Source organism: Trichinella spiralis, assembly GCF_000181795.1.
Source record: "Trichinella spiralis strain ISS 195 chromosome Unknown Scfld2, whole genome shotgun sequence".
NCBI classification, from domain to species: domain Eukaryota; kingdom Metazoa; phylum Nematoda; class Enoplea; order Trichinellida; family Trichinellidae; genus Trichinella; species Trichinella spiralis.
In genome coordinates, this window is record NW_003526941.1 from 10,135,868 (window position 1) to 10,158,076 (window position 22,209).

At 33.8% G+C, this 22,209-nt stretch overlaps 4 protein-coding genes across 4 annotated transcripts; 1 reads left to right on the forward strand and 3 right to left on the reverse strand.

The window, feature by feature from the left end:
• Nucleotides 1–392: 392 nt before the first annotated feature.
• Tsp_07671 (conserved hypothetical protein) lies at nucleotides 393–3,421 on the reverse strand. The gene is made up of 6 exons (XM_003381081.1): nucleotides 3,305–3,421; nucleotides 3,115–3,239; nucleotides 2,363–2,427; nucleotides 1,551–1,763; nucleotides 1,132–1,419; nucleotides 393–1,039 (listed from the first exon to the last, which is right to left on the reverse strand). The coding sequence occupies exons 1-6, from the start codon at nucleotides 3,419–3,421 to the stop codon at nucleotides 393–395; spliced, it is 1,455 nt and encodes a 484-aa protein (XP_003381129.1).
• Nucleotides 3,422–6,147: 2,726 nt separating this feature from the next.
• On the reverse strand, nucleotides 6,148–6,542 carry Tsp_07670 (mitogen-activated protein kinase organizer 1 (MAPK organizer 1)). The gene is made up of 2 exons (XM_003381082.1): nucleotides 6,479–6,542; nucleotides 6,148–6,419 (listed from the first exon to the last, which is right to left on the reverse strand). Exons 1-2 carry the CDS (start codon nucleotides 6,540–6,542, stop codon nucleotides 6,148–6,150), a joined length of 336 nt encoding a protein of 111 aa, XP_003381130.1.
• Nucleotides 6,543–10,528: 3,986 nt separating this feature from the next.
• On the reverse strand, nucleotides 10,529–15,589 carry Tsp_07669 (homeobox protein SIX2). Its single transcript, XM_003381083.1, has 7 exons — nucleotides 15,562–15,589; nucleotides 14,302–14,488; nucleotides 13,497–13,560; nucleotides 12,143–12,669; nucleotides 11,124–11,175; nucleotides 10,861–11,065; nucleotides 10,529–10,707 (listed from the first exon to the last, which is right to left on the reverse strand). The coding sequence occupies exons 1-7, from the start codon at nucleotides 15,587–15,589 to the stop codon at nucleotides 10,529–10,531; spliced, it is 1,242 nt and encodes a 413-aa protein (XP_003381131.1).
• A 4,171-nt stretch (nucleotides 15,590–19,760) lies between these two features.
• On the forward strand, nucleotides 19,761–21,154 carry Tsp_07668 (putative 2-oxoacid:acceptor oxidoreductase, delta subunit, pyruvate/2-ketoisovalerate). Its single transcript, XM_003381084.1, is given in 6 exon segments — nucleotides 19,761–19,787; nucleotides 19,952–20,075; nucleotides 20,114–20,334; nucleotides 20,388–20,452; nucleotides 21,008–21,036; nucleotides 21,051–21,154. 6 exon segments carry the CDS (start codon nucleotides 19,761–19,763, stop codon nucleotides 21,152–21,154), a joined length of 570 nt encoding a protein of 189 aa, XP_003381132.1.
• Nucleotides 21,155–22,209: the final 1,055 nt, after the last annotated feature.

A 22,209-nucleotide genomic window follows, 5' to 3' on the forward strand; every position in this document is an offset into this window, starting at 1 on the left:
AAAAAGTTTTGTTAAAATTGTCGGTGCAGTGCGGTCGATGTGAATCTTGCTCCGCCAACCGAAGTGCAGTTCAGAAGAAAAAGGAGAAGTTTTCCATGTTTGTTTTTTACATTACACTTGATCCATTTACACAAACAGACAAGCTTTTGGTGGTGTTGCTTTTTTGTCTTCCTCCACGCCACATGCATACATACATACATACATACATACATACATACATAGCTATTATGAACATAATAACAATTGTGTGTAATAATGATACTAGTTGTTTGATAATCCTCTACTCGCTAGTATATATATATATATAGTCAAGTTTCAGTTATTTATTTTTTTTGTTTGTTTGTTTATTTGTGCATTTTTTAAAAAATTGTTCAAAATGAAAGTTATGTTTTTCATTTTTGGGTTAAATCATTTTGTGTACGTATGACAGGGGCTGTGTGACAACAGGTCAGGAGTCGGGTGTGGTGCGAGAAACGTTTTGGAGACGATTGGCTGCGGGACGGAGCAACGAGGCGAGACGATCCAATATGCAAGCTTTGGTCTGGACGCCCAGCGTGTTGTACACGGCCCGGGTTATCAAGTCGAGCAGTTGTTGGGGATCGTCGACGGCCAGCAGGGCGATCGGCATCAGGTCGTAGAGCAGGCAACGGTCGAGCATGTACAATTTTTCGCCCACGAACAGGGTCGACGAACCGTGGAGCACGTAGTCGACCGTGGAGCGCATCAAGCCCGACGAGCGAGTCGTGCAAGCCGCTTTCAACAGTTGGGATACGTTGTGGTCCTCGATGGTCACCAGAGGCGGATGGACGGCCAGAAGGAACTGGGCCGTTTCGTCGTCGGTCATGCTGACGGTCAGTTGGTCCACACTGCCGGCAGTACCGGTCGTGGCCAACGTTTGCAGAATTTGATCGGACCAGGCGGCCAGATAATACGGATTGACAAAATAACAGCACTGGCCCAGTGTATGCAATTTGGCGAAATTGAGTTCTGATTTCAGCTTGAAGCGTTCCAAACGATCTCGTGTTTTTGGTCGATTCACCTGGAATGATTAAGTGTTGTTGTTGTTGTTATTGTTATTGTTGTTCATGCAAATTTGATGTTTTTGAAAATTAGAATATACAAGAACGTGACTGTGATCCGCGACGCCGTTGTAGATGGCTTCGAGTAGGCGAACTTTTGTCCGGTCACTGATATGTGCGTATTGGGCAGATTCACATTCGGCCGGTCGACGACGACGTTGCGACGCCAGACGAACGATCAGTTCACTGGTCAGTGGTTCCAGATGGTAGCGGTCGGCCAATTCGAGCTGTTCCATCAGGGACAATTTGGAACAGTTGCGCATGAATTCCATGCACTTTTCTCGCAGACCTTCGACGTCGAATTCGTTTGCCAAATTCAACATTGGTTTCAAGTTGGATTCTGATAAAAAGAAGAGAAAATATTAAAACAAAAAACTGAAAGAAAGAAACACATAATTCTCGTCATTGTTGATCAAATCACCGACCGGTAAGCTGCTTTTGAGTCGGATATATGGTGAGCAGAAAGTCGACCAACTGGTCGTAGTGGACATTGACCAAATAGCCTTGATCTTTGGGACCGTTGCTGAACAGACGGCGGAAAACCGGCGACCAGACCGACAAATACTGATCGCAGACGAATACCACTTTCCCATTGCTGATCAGCTTCTGATTTCTCAACAAATCCGGGTGACTGAAGTCGATTGTTGTACGGATTCGGTTGCTTTTTCTGTCTCCATCCAATCGCTGCAACATTTACACTGTTCAATAATAGTATGTATTTTTTTATAATCTTCTTTTTAAATTTGTTTTTTTTAATTTTCTCTCTATGTATGCATGCATGTTTGCCGTGTTTGCTTTTTTTTATTATTATCAACTGGAGAGAAAAAATAATAATACTTTTTCATCGAAGCGTGAGTGAATATTTGACAAGCAGCAAACAACAATTGTTGTTGGTTCGATTTTATCTACATTTTAATCGATTCAAATCAACTCTTTTCAACTCAAGCACTTTTATTGCTATTATATATATATATATGCAGATCTAGATGTAGATGTAGATCTATATATGGCGAACAGGGTAGGTGTTTATTTCGATTTTTCTTTTCCTTTTTTTCTTGTCTTTTTTCCTACAACAATGCTAGTTTGTTTGCTACGTTTGAACGAGTAACAATTGAACACTGACTGCTGCACTTTGTCTGGCTTTTTATAACCAAATGAAATTTTGCATCAGGAGATAAATAATTATATAAATGGTCACGCAATTTTTCACAACTGTTGTGTCTACTTGTAATTTAATTTTTGCATTTTGTTGTTTTTTATCCCACTTTAATTCTGTCTTTTACTCGCACTACGCAACATGTGTAGGAGAAGAAGAAAGAGGGGTTGGTTAGTTAGTTGGATTTTTTTCCTGATATTTAAATTTTAAATTTAAATTTTCAAAATACAATTGATGGATTTTTAAATAGACTTTGTATTTAGACAGAATTGCTATTTCTCATTCAATAATTGATTGATTATTTGTAACTTTATATGCTATATTTTGCACTGCACTTAGGCAACTTGCAATTTATAGAATTGCAATTTTTGAAAAATTAATATTGCCCAGTTGATTTTGGTAATTTGTCGTGTGAAATGTGTTTTCAGCATTCACTATTGTGGTGAAAAATATGCTTTCAAATGTTATGCAAGTTGTCAGGTTGTTTGTTGGAATGAATTGGAGAATTTTTCATTTGAAAATGAAAATGAAATAAATTTTCATACAATATGCAACAACAACAACAACAACAATGATTCATTTGATTCTTTAAAAATGTGCAATAATGAATTGAATTGAATTGAATTGAATTCGATTTGTGCTTTTGGCGAATGAACAGCTAAATAATTCACTTGACAATGTGCAAAGATAGACAGATAACTTTTAAAAAATACCATACAAATGATGGATTCAGGTAAATTAATGATCGTCGAGTGTCACGTGTATATTTTTCCTTTCTATACACACAGCCCGAAAAATGAATTTATAATTAACTTCACTTTGAATAATTTATGACATTTATTGTTATTACAGTGAGAAGATATTTTTTAAATTTATTACCTGATCAATGATTGCCGATTTAGCCCATCGACGTGACCACGAGCTCGACGTTGTTGCATCATTGTTGCAATAAAATGCCGACATTGGCAAGTTATATGTATATATATATATTCCAACAAGTGGGGCTTTTTTATATTATATTATATTATATTGCATATTTTGAAATCGACCAAGTGAGTAGATTTTCAACAGCGATGCTGCATGCAACGCTTGAATTGAGCTCATGAAGGCGATGAACGTTAGTTAGTCGCAATAGTCGTGTGTGTCCATGTCGTCGACCAGCCGCTGCGGTCGCTGATGGTTCCATTGATGGAACCATCAGTGGCCGAAGTTGATCGATAAAGCAGGCAATCCATACGGAATTGGTATTCGTCGAGCCAACTTTGACTATTGATAGCGGTTGTCAATTAAAGTGGGATCAACAACCGGCGCCCTGTAGTCAGACACATCGATTCTTCGTCGTTTTGCGCTTATTCAAGAGTAAAAACGTTTTTCTTCTCCTCTATCATTATCGTTATTATTATTATTATTGTTATTACTATTATTATTTATTCTGTGTTTGCATAATGATGACAATTATTAATATTGTTGTTGTTCGGTTTTCAAATTTTAGCACCAAAATTGAACTTTGCACGTTTTGTGCATATGATGAAATTTACAGACGATTTGAATTTGGCTTGAGTGGAGGAAGTTAACGAACCAAACGATTAGGAAGTTTGTGATGAGTGGTAATAAACGTCACTGTCGTTCGTCGACTTGTGCAATGTGATCAAAAAGCGCTTTGCTTTGAACGAAAAGCACAAATGCATGCAAGAAGAGAGAGAGAGAGATGGGTGCACTCTGGCTTGGATGGCTGAAGTGGAGGGGGAAAATTGAATTGAATTGAATTCAATCAAGCCGGGATGTGGTTTGATGTTGTGTAATTGTGTTTTGCCACTTGACGATTGCAACGCAAAGTTGGCTAATCGTTTTGAGTGTAATAATGTATTTGTGCATCTTAGCCACTGTGTGTGGTGTGTGTGTGTGTGTTTGTGGTCAAATAATCCATGATGGAATTAAAGTATATGCATTTTTAAAGAACATCCATCAATTTCATCGGTGAAATTGTATTCTACCAACAAATTGCACTCATTCATTCCTTTTTTTCACATTTTTCAAATTCATAAAAATTATTTTGCTTCGATTCTTTTTCAACTGTGAAAAAAACTTTAACAATAGACGTGACATGTTCTGGAAAATATTTTTTCATTTTTTGAAAATTAATTATTTTCACTTTCAGTATTCATTTATTAAAATGTTTACTCGTCCAATCAACTGGCAAGTTCATTCACTTTTCGACGCCGGCGTTGAAAATATGCCGTATCGCAGTTGGAGAATGAATATTTTTTTATTGATTTTTCGTTTGTGAAAAATGTGAAACAATCAAAAACACTTTCAATTGTAAAAAGTTAATCCATACGCTTGAAGGTGGTGGTAGATTATTTATTTATTTATTTTTTGATGTTGAAAAGAAATTTCAACTGAAATTAATTTCATTTTTTAATAAAAACTCAATCGATTATTATTATTATTATTATTAGAGCTGAAAAGACTGAAATTGCAAAGTCGAAGAAATCAAAACTATTTGTTTTCAAACAACATCTCTGCAAATGTTAGTTTTATTTGTAAAAAAATTATTTAGTTTGAAGTAGTAGAACGGTTGGAAAACAGTTATGTGAATTTAATTATTTTTTAAAAAAAGTATTTCAATTTCATTTCTACTTTAATCCGTGATGTTTTTCAACAAAACAATCACACTATGAACTTGATTAATTATAAAATACAGTAGATGATAATTGTTTATTTGAATTTGATACATTTTTTGCAACTTCACAAGTCATACTGTCAAATGATGCCACTGTAGGCTGAAGTACGTATTTCCTTCTTTCACTTCTACATCGATGAAGAATACTCGAAACGGCCGAGTGCAAGGTATTTTTGAAACTTTGAATTTAATATACATATTTTTTTTTTATGTAAAAAAAACTCTATTTTTCTTTTTATTGTTTGTATTTATTTACACACGTATACAGTTATTGAAAAATTATATTGATATCGTTTGTTCATTTCAAACTTTCCTTCCACATCTTTCAATCTTATCTTGCATGGAAAATTTGCATAAAGTTATTTATCCGTGGTGAGATTTGAAGCCTTCCAGTAGTAGACATTTCCTCTCATTGCAGTCAGACAGCACACATCCGTGGGATGCGCACTTACGGATGAGACGACGAAAGGAACCGGATGGTTGAGAATGTACAGCAAATTTCCGGTCAACAAATCCCAGCAGAACAATTTACCATCTTCTGAGCCGCTGATTATTTGTCTGTCTGAGGAGAGAAAACAACTGTCCATCTTGTATTCGTTGTTCTTGTGGCCAGTAAATCTGCAATGAACACAATGCAAAGCCAAAACTGTGGAATTTCAGCGAAAAAAATTTAGAAACACAGAAGCAAATCTCACTGGGCGAGCAATTGTCCAGAGTCTTTTTCCAACAGTCGAACAGTGGAATCCAACGAAGATATCAGCGTGCATTGGCCATCTCGACTGAAATTGACGCTACTGACAGATTCTGAGAGAACAGACATTTTTTTAAAAAAATATTTTGACCTATTCTTCCAACAATGCTAATTTGAAATGTTGCCTTACTTCCGACAAAATCTTCATAAAGCATACCCTTTCGCAGATCATACCGACGAGTTCGACAGTCTGCGGATCCGGTCAATATTTCGTGATCCGAAACAGTAACGCTGAGCACGCTGTCTCTGGCTTCATCCAATATCTGAAAGCGCTTTTTCATGAGCAGAGAAACAAAGAACACAAAAAGGGTCTTTTTTAACCAATTTGTTACGAAATGCTTGCCTGGATCGGTTCGGAACTTCTGCTTCGCAAATCCCACGCACGTACTGTACAGTCCAAACTTGCCGACATCAGGACGCTAGATTCGTTGTTAAACGCCACCGCATTCACCGAACCTTCCGATATACGACGTTCTGATTAATGAAAATGATGTGATTCGGTCATTGAACGGATACCTGCGTGACCACGGAATTTTCTCACTATTCGCCCACTGCCTACATCCCAAAGCAAAACTTGCTTATCGGAGCCGGAAGAAGCGATTTGTGCATTGTCGTGTGAACTTCTCGCGTCCAGCACTTCGTAACCATGACCAGCGTATGTTTTCAGCAACAGTCCCGAATCTCCACGATGGGGATTCCAAAGTTTCACAGTCTTATCACTCCCACAGGTCATACAATAGCCACCGTCAACTGGAAAGAATGCTCAAAGTTGAAGCGGTCTTCGTAGAAAAAACATGCTACAGGCTTACCGTTGAAACGCACAGCACGTATAGCACTTTGTTTGCAATTTATCGTGGCTGCAAGCTGTTGCATTTTCGAAGTTTTTTTTTCATCTACTGTAGCTGAATGGTAATTGAATTTTTTTTTATAAAATGATCCAAATTTTAAATTTCACTAATTGAACATTTTAAACATTTAATAATGTACTGTACTTACAGTATGATGTATTCAAGTTGTAAACATTAATTTGCTACATTTGTTGAAAGTAATGCTAGAAAGGAAATTTCAGAGAAAGACATCATTTTTTTTCATTTTTCTTAGTTTTTACGTTGTTCAATTTTAAAATTTCTGCATGTCCTGTTAAATCTGGTCTCTCTACGAGCAGATAAATATCTACACCGGTGACTTAGATTTAACCAACGAAACATTGTTTTCGCTTGTTGAGTAAATTTTACTCAAACCTATCAAATGGATTCAATTGTATTTAATATATTTTTTCTAATAAATAAGTATTCTACGTAATGAAGTATTCGTAAGTGATGCCCAATTGGCTTATTATGTTTTACAGCGAAATCGCATGAGAAATATTTACATATTATCAATTGATCATTTATTTGATTTTGAAAAGATTAGGAACCATAAATTTCTTTTTGAATCCATTGTAATTTTAGAATGACCATGAAGCGAAGCTTGTTCGTATTAATAATAAGAATAAAGATGATTGACTGACTAAATGGGTAATGGTTATAATAAAAAGAATGTTGCGGCAATTGATGAATTGAGTTAATGTTTTTTTCGGCGCTACAGAAAGACGCTACTAATAATTGCAGGTAATTATTACTGAAAACGATTTTTATATAATTGTAGTGCTTCAGTTTTATTTGAGGCAATTATTTCGTAAAACATGACATTTTTGCTTTTGATTTTTTTTTGTCTAATTTATTTGTTCATTTGAAAAAATTGAAGAAACAGAATTTAAATTATGCTTTTTTCAATAAGAAATTTGCAGTGACGAACAGTTGATATATTAAGTCTATTTTTTATTTGTACGATTGCAGTTTAATTCTTCAAACTAAGTTCTGTTGGTATTCTATCATTGGTAACAAGCACTTATTAATGAATTAATTGATATGAACATATATTTTCCGTATGATATTTACAATATATTTGCATAAGATTAATCTGATAAACAAATATTCCGTCCTATTCTTATTTGATTATAGATAAGTTTTGAATTTTATTTTAAATTAATTTACACTCACTATCGTCAACAGTTCGTGCAACTGTTGTTGAACGGTGTTGTGTATTTGAGCTAAATTGAAATGAAGTTGTAGAAACTACTTTTAAAATAGGAAGAATGAAAATGAAAATAATTTTTTAAATGGAAAAATGAACTTTGAATTTTTAGACCCTCCTTCAAATAAACTACCTTGTAGTTGGTCAGTTTCCGGCGTGATTTACGTTTCTTGGTTCAGTCGTTTTTGATCTTTTTCACTATAGTGTTTTGTTGTTCAGATTTTTACCAACGCTTCTGCTTACGGGATTTGCATAAACAACATTTTGTGACTTGCTTGTCTTGTTCCAAAGGCACGAGCTGCGGGATTATATTAATATTTAGCAGGTATATTTTGATTTTTTTAAAACGATGTACATCTGACGTTGAAGTGGATTGCTTTTAGAAGAAATGCTTGTACGCCGCCGGTCAATAATTACCGTCTACATCAACACAATCTCATCAATTCAGTATTTGAATAAAAATGAAAATTGTAATTAAATACATTTTCGTATATTTGTCATGGTAAATAATTGATAAAATTAAAATTAATGCATCTTATTTTAATATGAATTTCTTCAAAGGGTAAATAAGTGTGATTTTTGAAATATTTCTATCATTTTCCTAAATATAATTTATTATTACAATCAGAAATGTTTTTTTTAATATTTTGTAGATCATATGACTCAATGTGCATGTGTGTGTGTGCGATTTTGCACGATTTTTTTGCTGGTGTATTGCATTTGTTGCGTTTTTTGTTGCATTGTTTTTTGAATTGTAAACCAAAACTTTTTTTTGTGTGCTATTCTATTTTTTTCTTTGAATTTCAATTTGTTAATCTTGATATCGTGATGCTATTTCAGATGGTCGATGAAGCCGAGAAAAATTGCTAATATATTCACCTGTTGCATCTGAAGGAATGGTTCAATGTTGTTGTTATTGCTGCCCAAACGCATAAACTGTTCCTCTACCAATCACGATCGTATTTAAGGTAATTTTATTTTCTTTATTATTATTTTATTTCAAAAAGTCTGTTTATGCTTTGTTATGCATTTGATTTGAAAAGCGAGGTGAAATTTATTTTGCTCAGCTCTTTTCGCGTAGCTTATCGGGTGGAGAAAAATGTAAATTTTCAAAAGTGGGGAAACTTCCGCGTGTGAATTTTAAAAATTTTAAATTTATTCAAAATTCAACCGGATCAACTTCGTCAAGTTCATTCAAGTGAGCATTCTTGCTGCAATTGTTCATCTTAATGCGTATGCGTGTATTCATGTACTTGATTAATAAGCTTGTCGAAAATTTTCAAATGTTTTTTCATTTTCAGTGCTGGAAAAAAATAACAAAACTTTATTAAATAATATTTTATTATTCGTAGTATTAGTAGTAGTACTTTAAATTTGTTCATTATCATCTATAATCTGTTAAGTATTTATCTATTTAAAAGATGCCAACTAATTATATGTGCAATTTTCGTCATATTACAGAAAAGTTTTGTATATTTGATTATATTTTGTAACAAAAGCGTTTTATGTAAAATTCACATCAGTAGTGGAAGATCCAGAGTCATATAGTACAAATTTTAGCAGATGACAAACGAAATTTTGAATTTGACCGCGTTATGAATTTTGCAAGCAAAAAAATTCGGTTTATATTTAAACAAGTAGATTCGATTTCAATTTTATCACAATGACAAACCAAGTGCAATTGATTTATAAAATCGCACTGTTAATATCAAACAGCATCGATGTTTCAAAATTGTTTGCAATGCAATTTATACGAAAATTCATTTTTCATACTGTAAGATTCTGTTTGAGCAAAGCTGTTGAAACGTGCTGATTTATTTGGGGCTTATTTTTTCACCCTTTTATTCAACACGTTGTTAATTCCGTATACTGTGACGCGATTTGTTGTCTAATTAGAATATGATCTTCTGTTTGTTTGTCAAATAATTTTGCTTGCATTTATTTTACTCGATTCGAAATGGAGAAATGGTACATTAGCAGCAAATGATGCTTGTAATATTGTTGAAATTGCACACCAATCTGATGATACTGAAACAGGTTAACAATCAAACGTTGAAAAATATTTTTACATCATCATATGTGTACTGTATTTCATATTCTGTTTGCAAATATGATCTGTAGTCATTTTCAATTCAATTTTATTGCGATGACAAGGAAAAAAACAAAGAAATGCGAGAGATTTGGTCAGCAGACATTCGATTAAGCAAGTGGAATTTGAAGTTGAAGTCTTTTTTCCATTATTATCATCATGCAGATGCAGTTTAAATGCATGCACTTTGGAAAAGATGACGACGATGATGTTGTTTTTCTGAAATTGTTGACGTAATGATCATTTTTGGAGTATCAAGTTACCGTCACTTCAATCGATGATTCATTCGCTGGACTTTGTGGAAGAAGGATGCATTTGAAAACGCATTTAGAAGAGGGGGTGGCAAAGCTGGCAGAGGAGGATCATATTTCACTTTTTTCCAAATCGAAAAATCTTGATTGCTACTGCTCTTTTCCATTTTTCAGTTTTCCACCAAAATGTTGGTCAATTTTTCATTCGTTCCAAGCTTTGTGCTAAGAGAATTATTATCTTTTTTGGGGGGGAAGGGATTTCATTTTTCTTTTCAAAAACTGAAAAATATTGCAAGATGCGGATTCAGAGGTAGACAATTTTTGTTTGAATTTGATTTGAAAATGAAGGGAAAAAAATGAAGAATAAGGACAAGGAAAGCGGCGTGAGAAAGATGTACTGCTGACCGAAAAGCATGTTGAAGCGAAAGCAAGCAAACTCCCATTCACAGATCGTGGTAGTTGACGTAGGTATTCATGGCCAATGAATTCACTCCAATGGAGCTCAGATTTCCGGGAAAGTACTTTTTCTCCACTGCAATCGGATTCAAACATCCTACCGACATTGGAATCGGATGGAAGCAGCTTACAGTAGACGTGGTGACTGCACTGTTGTTCATTGTATCTGACGAATAGGGATCGATCATCTCTTCCACTTTTATTGTATGGCCAAGCAACGACATGCTGCTGGTGTTGTTGTTGTTGTTGATGATAATGTTGTTGTTGTTGGTGGTGGTGGTGTTGTTTACTTCAATGCAACTGGTCACTGTCGGCTTACGATCACCATTATCTGATTCACCTAGATTATCCAAATCGGTGACGTTCACACATCGATCATTGGCACGTGTAGAAGAACTACGATTACCGTCCGTTGAATCATTTGAACTAGAGAAAAAGAAAACAAAATTAACAATATAACGATTGGATGAAATGTTTTTCCAAACTGCACGCATGATACATTGAAAAGCATTATTGGAATTTGTCTGCATTGGATGTATGTCGGCTATTTATGCTAAAATTTGCAACTGAATGTTACTTCACCGGCTGACTAATCTGATTTGAAGAACCTGTTGTCGTGGACGAACTTAAATTCCTGAAATTGATATCAATTTTCATTATTTTCCACCTCAGCCGTAGGAATTTATCGCATTCATCTATCTATCCAGTGTGGTGCATCGATAAATTGATACATGATTTTATAATAAACTTTTTTTACTTTTTCATCCTATGCAGCTTTTGTTAGCAGAGGATCCGATTACATCACAACGGCAGATTTGACCACAGAGAAATTTGACCAGGGCTGTCTGATTTCACCGTGAAAACTGATATTTGAAGAGCTAAAGCATGCTGTGGTTTGACAGAATAATAATATGAAAAAAAAATTTTTTTTTCCAAAAATCATCACCACACCCACTGAATATTGTTTGGGTATAGCAAGCAGTGAAATGCCAACGTTCGAGGGATCTGAGTTTTTGCTTTTACATTTAATATCATTTCCAATGATATACCGACCGATCATTGATCTGTAATGATCCAGTGGAAATTTGTTCCAATACTTAAAAAAATGGATGAGAAGAAGAAAAAATTAGCAAAAAAAATTCACAATTGTACAGAGAAGAGGGGATTTATCGAAATGAAGAAATTGAATGAAAGGAGAATATGTGGAAACTTTATCATAGAAATGAAGTGAAAAGTGAAAATTGGAAAACCAAGAATGGAATGTTGATGATTTTTCGATGAAAATCCATGCAATTTTATAAAATGGCATAATTTTTCCATTGAAATTTGAAAAACTTTTTCCCTTTTTTCCAACACTACCCAATGGCGATTGTTTTTTCGATATTGAATTAGTTTTCCATTTTAAGAGAACAGTTTTAATGTATAATGTACAGTGGGCGTGGGCATAGTTTGATAAGAAGCAGAAACGCTTATTGACAACCGTTGATCGATTGATGATTGTCTAGCAAACATATGCAGAGTTGAGTTGAATGGACGGGCATATGTAACTTTTGTATTTGAAAATTACAAAGGGGAAAAGAAAAAGATGATATGGAACTTACCAATCTTTGGCTTCGGCAGCACGATCTCGTTGCCGACGATTTTTGAACCAATTACTCACTTGGGTGGTGGTCAAGCCGGTCGCTTCGGCCAAATCTCGCTTTTCCCTAGGACTGGGATACGGGTTGTGTGTATACCAGTCGCGTAGTATGCTGCGCGATTTCTCTTTGAAACAATAGCTAGTCTCTTCTCCATCCCAGATGGTTCTCGGTAGTGGAAATTTCCTCCGAACGCGATATTTACCGACAGCTCCCAGTGGTCGTCCGCGCAGCTTTTCCGCTTCGATGTAGTGGGCTTTAAGCCAGAGTGCTTGCAATTTTGGATGATTTTCCGGTGAAAATTGATGACTCTCCAACACTTGGTACATCTCCTTGAAATTACCGTTGTGGAAGGCGACCAACGCTTTGGCTCGCAGCACGGTCTCGTTGTTGTGCAATTCTTCGCACACTGGCAACGACCAGAGGAAACGAGCCAGACGTTGCACATTTCCCGACTGTTGCAGTACTTCACATACACAAGCTACTTGTTCCTGAAAATAGTAAGGATAATTGTCCATTTTCCTTCTTCTTCTTCTTCTTCTACACAGCCCACAATGGCTTTGTATTGGAATTGTGAATTTTTCAACTTAGAATATGGTAAAATTGCCACCGGAGAGAGTAAGCTGGTCGATCTTATTTCGTATATAGCTGCCGTGATATGGTTGCACGAATTACTTTACTCCGCGCAGCTGTGTCATCAATGGCACAGCTTTGAAAACAGTTTCATTCTATTTGTTTTGTTGCATGTTTTTTATTCCCTTTTTATAATATTACATATTGTTAACAGTAATAATAATAATAATAATAATTGTTGCTATCCATTACGGTGAATATATATATATATATACAAATACAATCCCGTACAATTTGATTACACACATGTAATGATGATTCAAGCAAGAATTGCAACGAAAATTTCATTGGGTGAATAATTATTATTTGAAAACCAAGACATCTTTTAATTTGATTTATTTTTGTTTATTTATTTGTACTTTAATGTTAAAATTGCACCCGTGGAATGTGTTTATTAATTTAATTGATAATTAATTATGAAACAAAAAAAATTTTTTTTCTTTCCCCTAAAAATATTGTTTTTCAACAATCTTATAGTGAAATTGTGTTGTATAATTAATGAATTTATTTATTTATTTATTGATATGTATAACATGGTTTATTATTATTTTCTTATTTTGTTCATTTGCTCTGCATTGACTTTTGAGAGCTATGAAGCTGTTGTTTGCTTTTGTTGAAGAGAGAGAGAGAGAGGTGAACAGAGTGAATTGTGTGTCAAGCAAACAGTTTGGAAACTATAACCTACCGTTGGATGCTTCGGTGATGGAAAATGATTTTCAATTTCAATCATAATATTTCCTTTTTCATCACTGTAATTATAATATGACCAATAGTATTGTGTTTCGATTGATCAATTAATTTGTTTATAATAATATATTTTTTGATTAATCAAAATGAAAAATTGAATATGCTTTTTATTTGGATAAATCATATAATAATTACCTGGGTAAAGCCGAACGATGACGCTTGGGCAATGTTTGTCATAGTGTTGGGGACGGTCATCGACTCACAGTTATGAACGGCATTCATTTGTACAATGCTGCATGGAATAATAATAAAATAAATAATAATACGAGTTGAAATTAATGAATGAATTTACCTACAGTTGTAATGATTGCTGAGAAAACAGTGCAAGTAAGAGGATAGCTTTAATAATAATAATAATAATTTAGTCTAGCCAACAGCAGACAGGGACAGATAAATGCATATGCAGAAGAAGGATATAGTAGTAATAGTAGTGTAGTGGTGGTGGTAGCAATAGCAATAGCAGTAGCAGTAGCAGCAGCAGCAGCAGCAGAAGCAGTGATAGCAGTGCAGTGATGATGATGATTATGATGATGATGGTGGTGGTGGTGGTGGTGTGCAGTTTTTGTTCACGTGCTGGCGTTTGGCTTTTCGACGTTCGCTAGTCACAGCCGCCTAGCGTTCGTCAAGTCTATTGTTTCACAGTTTGGCGATTGTTTTCTCTGCGGCCATGCCTGTTTACTCTTGCCTCTTCGATGGCTTGCCGGCACCTTCGACTACGGCCGTCGACCGAAATTTGATCCCACCGCACACTTGTGCCGTTAGCTGACCACTGTCCACTTGCCACTGACCACTGACCACCACCGTCGTCGTCGTTATCAACTGATGTAATTTGGAATGTCTCGTTGAATTTCAATTTTTCTCTCCAACCTCCAACTCTGTCGACATTGAATCGTATTACAGATTGATGTAGAAATTTGCATATTACAAATACTAAATAAATAAATAAGTATATGTATATATGATCAATAATGAAAAGGAAAAAAATTGTTTTTTTTAAACATTAATTTCATCGACAACATCATAATAAGCATATATGATTGTTGGAAAATTGAATTTTCACCATTTTTTCCACCGTTGTTAGTTTTTCAATTTTACAAAATGTTCTACATTGCAGCATGTTTGTGTGGCAAAGTTTACCGATTGATTAGTGTGCGAAATTTTGTTGTGTATTTATCTGTGAAGCATGTTTTGAAATTAAATATCTGCAAAGCATTGCGTATCTAACTGTATTACGATTTTATTTTCTTTTTTTTTAAAATATATTATTATAAGAATGGAGAAATTTGAAATTCCCAAAAAAAATATGTATCTAATAATAATTCAGTTGCGGTATAAATTTATCTGCATCGTGTTGTTGTTGCAATGGCTTTGTTGATTTGCTTTTTTTATTTTGCTTTTTATTATTAACATCTTTTTAATTGTGTCTCACATGCATATGAGGAAGTTGGAAAATAATTTGCTTTCAATATTTGTTTTCTTTTCACTATGAGCAGACGTATCCCTAACAAGAACAGCAAGCAACTTTTTTGGGATATAACTGGAAATATTTTTAGCTGTAAAATGAAAAATTATTATTTTAATTAAGAAAAAAATCTGTATGCAATTAAAAACGTAATACAGAATATAGACAAATGAAAATTTTCCTCATTATTTTTTTTCATCACTATTAGTGACGTTCAATGAAAATTTGTACAACAGTTAGATTGTTTGTTTTTTTTATAACTATTATTACAAAATTTGAAAAAAAATAAGGCCAGACTTTTTCCTAACTGCATAACAACATTATGCGATACATCAAATATTTATTGTTCTTTTTTTCTCGTAAAATAAATATTTTTTATGATGATGGTTAATGTCGACTTTTTAATGTAGAATCATTGGAAAACGTTTTGTTAGATTGTTTGATTTAAAAATAACGTACTGTTTTTTCTATATAACGTTGATTTCTAATCTCTGTTATAACACGCATATTCAACGTTTTTTACTGCTCTCTTAATGCATACATGCCGTATCACTTATACATGCATGCATGTGTGTAAATAAATACCTGCAAAAATTTGCATGGATACAATTCACGTATAATAATGTTTGCCCACATTGTGCTGCCGATAATGAATGAATAGTGTTTTTTTTCACCGTTTTTTGTTACAATTAAGAAGAAGATATTTTTTTTGTTGTTTCAAGGAAGAAAAATAAATGAGTTGCATAATACATAATTAACCTGTATGTATAATACAGTAGTGGATCGATGATTGTAGGTGGTGAAAATGCAAAATCAAATTGTCCGTGTTGTGACGAAAAGTTTTTTCAATAACGTGATTGGTTGATTGTTTTTACATAATTTAACAGTAATTTTTTAACAGTCATGATTGTTAGCTATTGTTTGTGCAAGTTCGCGCATAGTTTTCGATTTTTTAGAATGAGCATTTGCATGCTTTATGTAAAAAATTTCCACTTTGAAGTTTTCGAATTTTTTAATTTATATTCGATATATGATGGATAGTTTAGCTGTTTTTCTTCAAATATGAGAAAATTTCAAATTTTAAAGTTTTTCATTTTTGAAAATTATGCAAGTTCTTTTTGTTTTGTTTGTTTTCATCAACTTTTTTGAAGATTATATTTTAATTTGCATTGTAAAGTTTGACATTATCATTTTTATTATGACAATGCGTTCTTCAAGTGGGGATTCTTTGCAGAGTCAGAAACTTTCCATTTTCGAACAACCATTGTTGGAACTTGTTGATTCTACTTGGCCGACCTGTTTTATTAGTTGTAAGTAGAATTTGCAAAATTGAAATTGCTGTCATTAGGGCTGAATTCAAACTCAGAACTGTGTTAATGGAATTTATGCATACGGCCATTATTATTATTATTATTATTATTATGATTTATTATATGCCAAGTTTACTGTTGCTGTCATTCACTACTGCTCCGCGTTGCGTTCGTGGTTTGTGTATCTCAGAATTGAGGGGGGAGGAGATTTTCGCCTTTTCATATTTCAAGAAAAACTGAAAAAGAAAAACAGCCGGATGGATATTTCCCAACCCTCACTTCTCGCGTATGTTTGACGATCTGACCAAGCGATGGACGAACGGCAACAGCCGCCTTCGGTTTGGCCGAATGGTGAAACATGAGCTTACCCAAGCGCGGGCTGCTTTCTGGCAGGTGGCAAAAACACAGCTGAACAAACGTGATACTACTTGCTGTTATTTGGATACCATTCGGGTCATTTGGGCGGAAGTTTGACCGGAAGTCTGACGCCCCCCAAACCCCCTCCGGTAGGTCAGTAGTCAATGGAAGTTGTCATTGACAGCATTCATAGTGGTAGTAGTAATTTCTTTGAATAGCAAGAAGCAGATTAAAAATTTCACTCAAATTTTTTTTTCTCAAAATTTACCATTATTTTTCTGATGAATTCTTATTTTATTATTATTACTTTATTTGAAAAATTTTTATGCAGCACTTACACACACAGACACAAACAAGCGTGCATATATGTATATTTGCATATTATGGTTTGTAGTACAGTGAAATTGATGCAGAATTTAACAAAATTAAACATTCATTGCTCTCAAGTTAAATTATTATTTTACTTTGTCAACAAATTCAAAGTCACTTGTATTTCAATTGGTTTCACAAATCAAAAAAAAGATTATGATTGTTTCTCTTTCTCATAAGTGTATGTATTTTGTGTTCTGTTCTCATACAGATCATAAATTTGTACGCAATCATAGCATGATAGGACAAAACAAAAATTTTCAACTTTCATTAGTTTGACTTTTTTTCTTTCTTTAATTGTGTGAAATTTGTATTCCAGCATCTGTTGCCGCCATTTTTAAAACAACCTTATTACATTTAGATTACTGTATTTTTTAAAAATTTCCATTCTGCCGCTAAATATAATTTATTTGTGTCTTAGAAAACGCCGAGACAATTTTCTTCAGTACTTTTGAATTTTTGACATTTAAGAAATTATAATATTTACAATTATACAGAAGCATACATCTTTGTTGAATAGCTTTTGAAAGAAAAACTTAACCAGTTCACATATTTACAGTTTTAATGAATGTGCTAGAATTTTTTTTCATATTATGAGTTTATTTTTTTAATGAAAGTAGCTTAATAAATTTTAATATTTCAAATGACTGTGAAGTGAAAAATCGTAAAAGAATTTAGAATTGTAAATTAAAATTTAATTATTCTTCACTGCAATTTTTTATCAAAAAATTTACTTATTGAGTTTTGTAAATTTCGAAATACGCTACAAAAATTGTAAATTTATCAGAACGGAAACCAGCAATTTTCTTCATTCTTATTTTTCCATTTCAATCTGAAATCTGAAGACAGCACTTTCCACTTTAAAGTTGCTTGCTTTTGTGCAGGTTTTCATTCATAGTCTTGCTACACTGAACAATTCGAACGTTTCTGATAATTATCACAATTCTATGGAAATGTATACAAGTTTTCTTTTAAGAAGCATTTTATTTGTTTTTCTTTTCTAATAACTAACTTTTCACTGACTTTAAACTATATAATAATAATAAACTTTACTAACATTGTAAATCATTCTAATTGTACTTGATTATTATCTTATTAATTATTGTTATGTGGGTTTTATGTCACTTATTTGAAAGCTGAACTTGTGAAAAACATTTTATGTTGCTGTTGTTATTATTTTTATTTTAATATCATGAATGATTAATAAAAGTGAACGTGCGGTGCAAGTGATAAGTGTCAACTGTCATAGATAATTCTTTAGACAAGTGAAATTAATTTTGCAATCACTTGACCCTATGATAGACATGGCAATAACTAAGAGCAATAATATTTCCGAATGACCACTTGCATTGTTTTTGATTATTATTTGAATTGCCTGTCGCACCGGGATGCAATTTGCAATGCTACAATGAGGCTACGTTGTCCAGATCGATGTGGCGTCGCTTTTCAATTATTAGCCATGTAATACAATTTAACATATCCCACGATTCAATTATTTTGACAATACATTTATTTATTGTTATTTTATTTGTTTCTCTTGTCTGCTTCTAGTTCGGTTGTATTGGATAAATGCAATTTTTTCCATTTAATAGGTGTTCCATTATTTTAGAGGTCTATTTCTTGTAGTGGAAATTTTGAAATTTTTAATTAATTTTTTTTCATTTTCATCAAACTCGTAAACTATTTTCATAATACACTGCTGATATCGTAGTATTTTATCATTTTAAATGTAATGTTAAAGAGATGTTTCTATATTTTGAACGCTAAAATGCTAAAAATCAATAAATGCATGTATCTGTAATGTTAAATCATGTCATTTCGTTTTGTCTTAAAGTTGATTTAAAATAAAACAATAAAAGTTGATCAGTCTTCGAAAGGAAAAAGGCAAATTAAAATAAGCATGACACATGTGAATGGTATGTATGCACAGGGCAAGGTTCGTCTCAGCTTACACGCAAGGAGTCCAATTTGCAGAATATCTGACACTTTGTCGTGTCCACTTCACGGTCCATTGCGAGTGACCGCGTGAGCAATTAGGCGATTTTCTGAGGTAATTCACTGATTGCTTGGCTGTTGGTTTCTTTTGTCATACGACTCCTGAACGAATGCATAATGAATTGATTGTGCAAGCCGCTTGACCCTGGTTTTGCATCAAACCCCCCCCCTCTCCCCATTCCACCTTGTCCAGAAAAGCTTATATTAGGTCAGTTGTTTCGTTTTCGTTCAAGCAGTTAGCTCTTTTATAATTTTTTGTTCATTTTCTACTTTTGCTTTTTTTCACTTGCATGAATACATCTGCATTATCATAGCAACTTATTATCACTTTTCATGGATTTTTTCCTTGTTTACACTTTACATTATAGATTATTATTGTAATTGTTGTACAGAAATTGATTTGTGTGTGTGTGTGTGTGTGCCCCGTTCGAAATTTATATTCTACATAAAATGTTCACGCTATATGTTATACAGTTATAGTCAAATAAAAACATCAGTGTTTACTGTAAAAATTCATCCATTAATTTTAGAATAAAAGCGCTCATTAATTTTTTTAAAATGAACTCTTGTTTATGACAAAACGCGTGTTGTTTTTTTTGTCAAAAATTCCCAGCTTAAGTTTCAGGTTTACTTTTTATAACAGTTTTAGTCACGTTTATTATAAGGGGATCAAATATTGTGTAAAGTTGAGAAGCATGCATATGAGAAAATGGAAATCGCTGCTGCTGTTGATTTAGTTTTTCCATTTCATTCACGCATATAATTGTTGCGTAAAATTGTTTGTTTTCTTGTTCTGATGGAAAAATTTGATCTGCTCAGTGAGTCAAGATCTGCTTAAATTTGAATATTTTTAGCGCAGTTTTTGAATTTTTTTTCTTCATCATAAACATTGTAAAAAAGAAAATCCACGCTGTATTGTCGTCACTGTGCGTGTGTGACCTGAGTTGTTCAATGGTTGCAAAACTGAGGGGGGTCTTTGAATCCAGGGAAAGGGGGAGGGGAGGAGGAACACATCCAGGCTTTGGTTTTTTATTGTTCACAGACGGATATAATTTCGACCAGCTGAAGGCGTTGGCAGATGGTTCCGGCCGTCCGTAGGTAAACAAGCATGTTCACCTTTTAATGGATGTGCACTTTGGTCGCCTGTGCGCGACGGTTCAGTGGCAGAAGGCGTTGAAGTGGAAAAGCACGGACGGTCATCTGGGCTATTTTGCCTGCATCGATTCATCTCCACTCTTGCACAGCTTCACATCCATCTATCTGATTTATTCACTCTGGCTAGAGTAGATGATATGCACTTTGCTGTTTGCTGTTGTTGAACTGTTTGAATTTTTAGTCATCAAAACATGCTTCTCAACATTCAAAGCCGCCACAAATTTGGCCACTGTTTGAGTTGAACTAGTTTTTGATGTTAATAATTTTATGCTAATTTAATTTTAAAAAAATTTGCACAACTGAGAAGGAAACTGCGGGTGCGTTCGTATATCTGCTAATTATTATTATTATTATTATTATTCAGTATTTACTTGAGCATCAGTTATAAGTTGAAATTAATGCAAAATGATGAAAATTCATTATTTTTCTTTAACTTTGTTTTGCTTTAATAATGTTAAATTTGTTAAAATAAAATGAGTAGTGAAATTTGAAATTGGAATTGTTTTGCATTGTGCTTGACTTGAAATTGCTTGGTTATGTAGTCCGTATTTGATAAAATTGATTGGAAAAGCCGCTGATCAGTAGCTAGTAAGTACTGTTTTATGATTTGTCGTTTTTGTGATGCTGAATCAGTGATCCGTTGAATGGCATTGTCAAGTAGAAACGGTAGTATGAAATTGCAACTGAACCAACCATTTTGCAAGCATGTTTTGAGCTCAACTGCCAAATTGGGACTGTTGAAAATGTTAATGTTAAAATAGCAATTATTTATTTTGTTTATTTTATACAATTTGAATTTAGTTATAAGCTGTTTCAAAATGTTACACAAGGTTTTTTATTGAAGGTTTTCTGCTTTCAAATAGAAAAAAGTATCATGAGGCAGTTTATGGCTATGCTGACATTTGCAATGCAATATTATTGAACACAAAGAAGCCATGGCGGCAGTGATGAATTTTATTGTTGTTTTATTTCATATTATTAGATTCTTGTTTTGATCAAAGGAATTTTTTCTTCTTCCTCTTTTTGGGAAAGCAAATTGGTGTACATTTGAGCGGAATGAATTAACTTGATTCTTCCAAATAGCTTAGCTGTTGGCGGCGGAACTTTTGTTACGTCACCAAACTGTGGAACAGTAGAATATCTTTGAGCCGTGTGTGTTTGAGCTTTTTCATTATAAAATTGAGCGGGATTTTTCGCTCATAGTGTGTTTGCTGTTAGATGTGCTTAATTAAACTGGTTAAGCAGAATCTTCCTCGACTAACGCGACGATTTATTTGGTGACACGATCAACGCGACGATCAATTTACCATTTTCCTTGCCCATTGGCAGGGCGTTTAATTTCCATATATTCGACATATTTGTTTTTAATTCTCCGTTTATAGTGATTTTCTTGAACACGGATAAGCTTTGTCATTTTGAAGCTTGTATTCATTGCAGTTGTTGCGTATTTCTAGTCGTGAATTCTAACCAATCAAAACTGGCGGATGTTGGCTCTGCTGTACAAGGAGAGAGAAGGGGACGGAGACTTGGACATAGAAGCTTGTATTTGACCCGAAACGCGGCTTGCTTCTTGTTGTTTGTCTGTTGGTATGTTCTGATTTGCTTATAAATTGTAATTAAATAAACAAATACATATATATATATATATATATTCAAGGATTGAAGCATTTTTCTATTTGGAACATCAATTGTGAGAGTTAAAGTTTTTGATTGGCCATTGTGCCATGCGAACAGTCACTACTATGGCCGTACTGTATGCACTTTGTGCTTTCGTCTGGCCTAACTCCGGTGAATGGCTTTCGAACAGTGGCAAGCCGAGTAAGCTTTTTAAAATGTTTTTTTATAAAGGATAATATTTTCTTTCATTTTTTGAAATTATGTATCTTGGTAGTGTTATTTTGTTGTTGTTGTTGTTGTTGTTGTTGTTGTCAGTCGAAGTTCGATGTCTTATTTTGTCATTGGCATGTTAACGCTTAAATAAGATTTATTGCTTTGACAAAAGT

Bases quoted from the DNA above. Each gene is read 5' to 3' on its own strand.
- Tsp_07671 (XM_003381081.1), bottom strand. From the start codon at position 3,421: ATGGAACCATCAGCGACCGCAGCGGCTGGTCGACGACATGGACACACA. The intron at 3,240-3,304 runs GTTGAAAATCTA...AATATAAAAAAG, and splicing joins GCGTTGCATGCAGCATCGCT to CCCCACTTGTTGGAATATAT. The intron at 1,764-2,362 runs GTAAAAGACAGA...TAAATGTTGCAG, and splicing joins ACACATGTTGCGTAGTGCGA to CGATTGGATGGAGACAGAAA.
- Tsp_07670 (XM_003381082.1), bottom strand. From the start codon at position 6,542: ATGCAACAGCTTGCAGCCACGATAAATTGCAAACAAAGTGCTATACGT. The intron at 6,420-6,478 runs GTAAGCCTGTAG...CATTCTTTCCAG, and splicing joins ACGTGCTGTGCGTTTCAACG to TTGACGGTGGCTATTGTATG.
- Tsp_07669 (XM_003381083.1), bottom strand. From the start codon at position 15,589: ATGCATGCATGTATAAGTGATACGGCAT. The intron at 11,176-12,142 runs GTAAGTTCCATA...TATCAATTTCAG, and splicing joins GCTGCCGAAGCCAAAGATTG to GAATTTAAGTTCGTCCACGA. The intron at 10,708-10,860 runs GTAAGCCGACAG...CCTATTCGTCAG, and splicing joins TGAATCAGATAATGGTGATC to ATACAATGAACAACAGTGCA.
- Tsp_07668 (XM_003381084.1), top strand. From the start codon at position 19,761: ATGGAAATCGCTGCTGCTGTTGATTTA. The intron at 20,076-20,113 runs GTTTTTTATTGT...AATTTCGACCAG, and splicing joins AGGAACACATCCAGGCTTTG to CTGAAGGCGTTGGCAGATGG. The intron at 20,335-20,387 runs GTAGATGATATG...TTGAATTTTTAG, and splicing joins ATTTATTCACTCTGGCTAGA to TCATCAAAACATGCTTCTCA.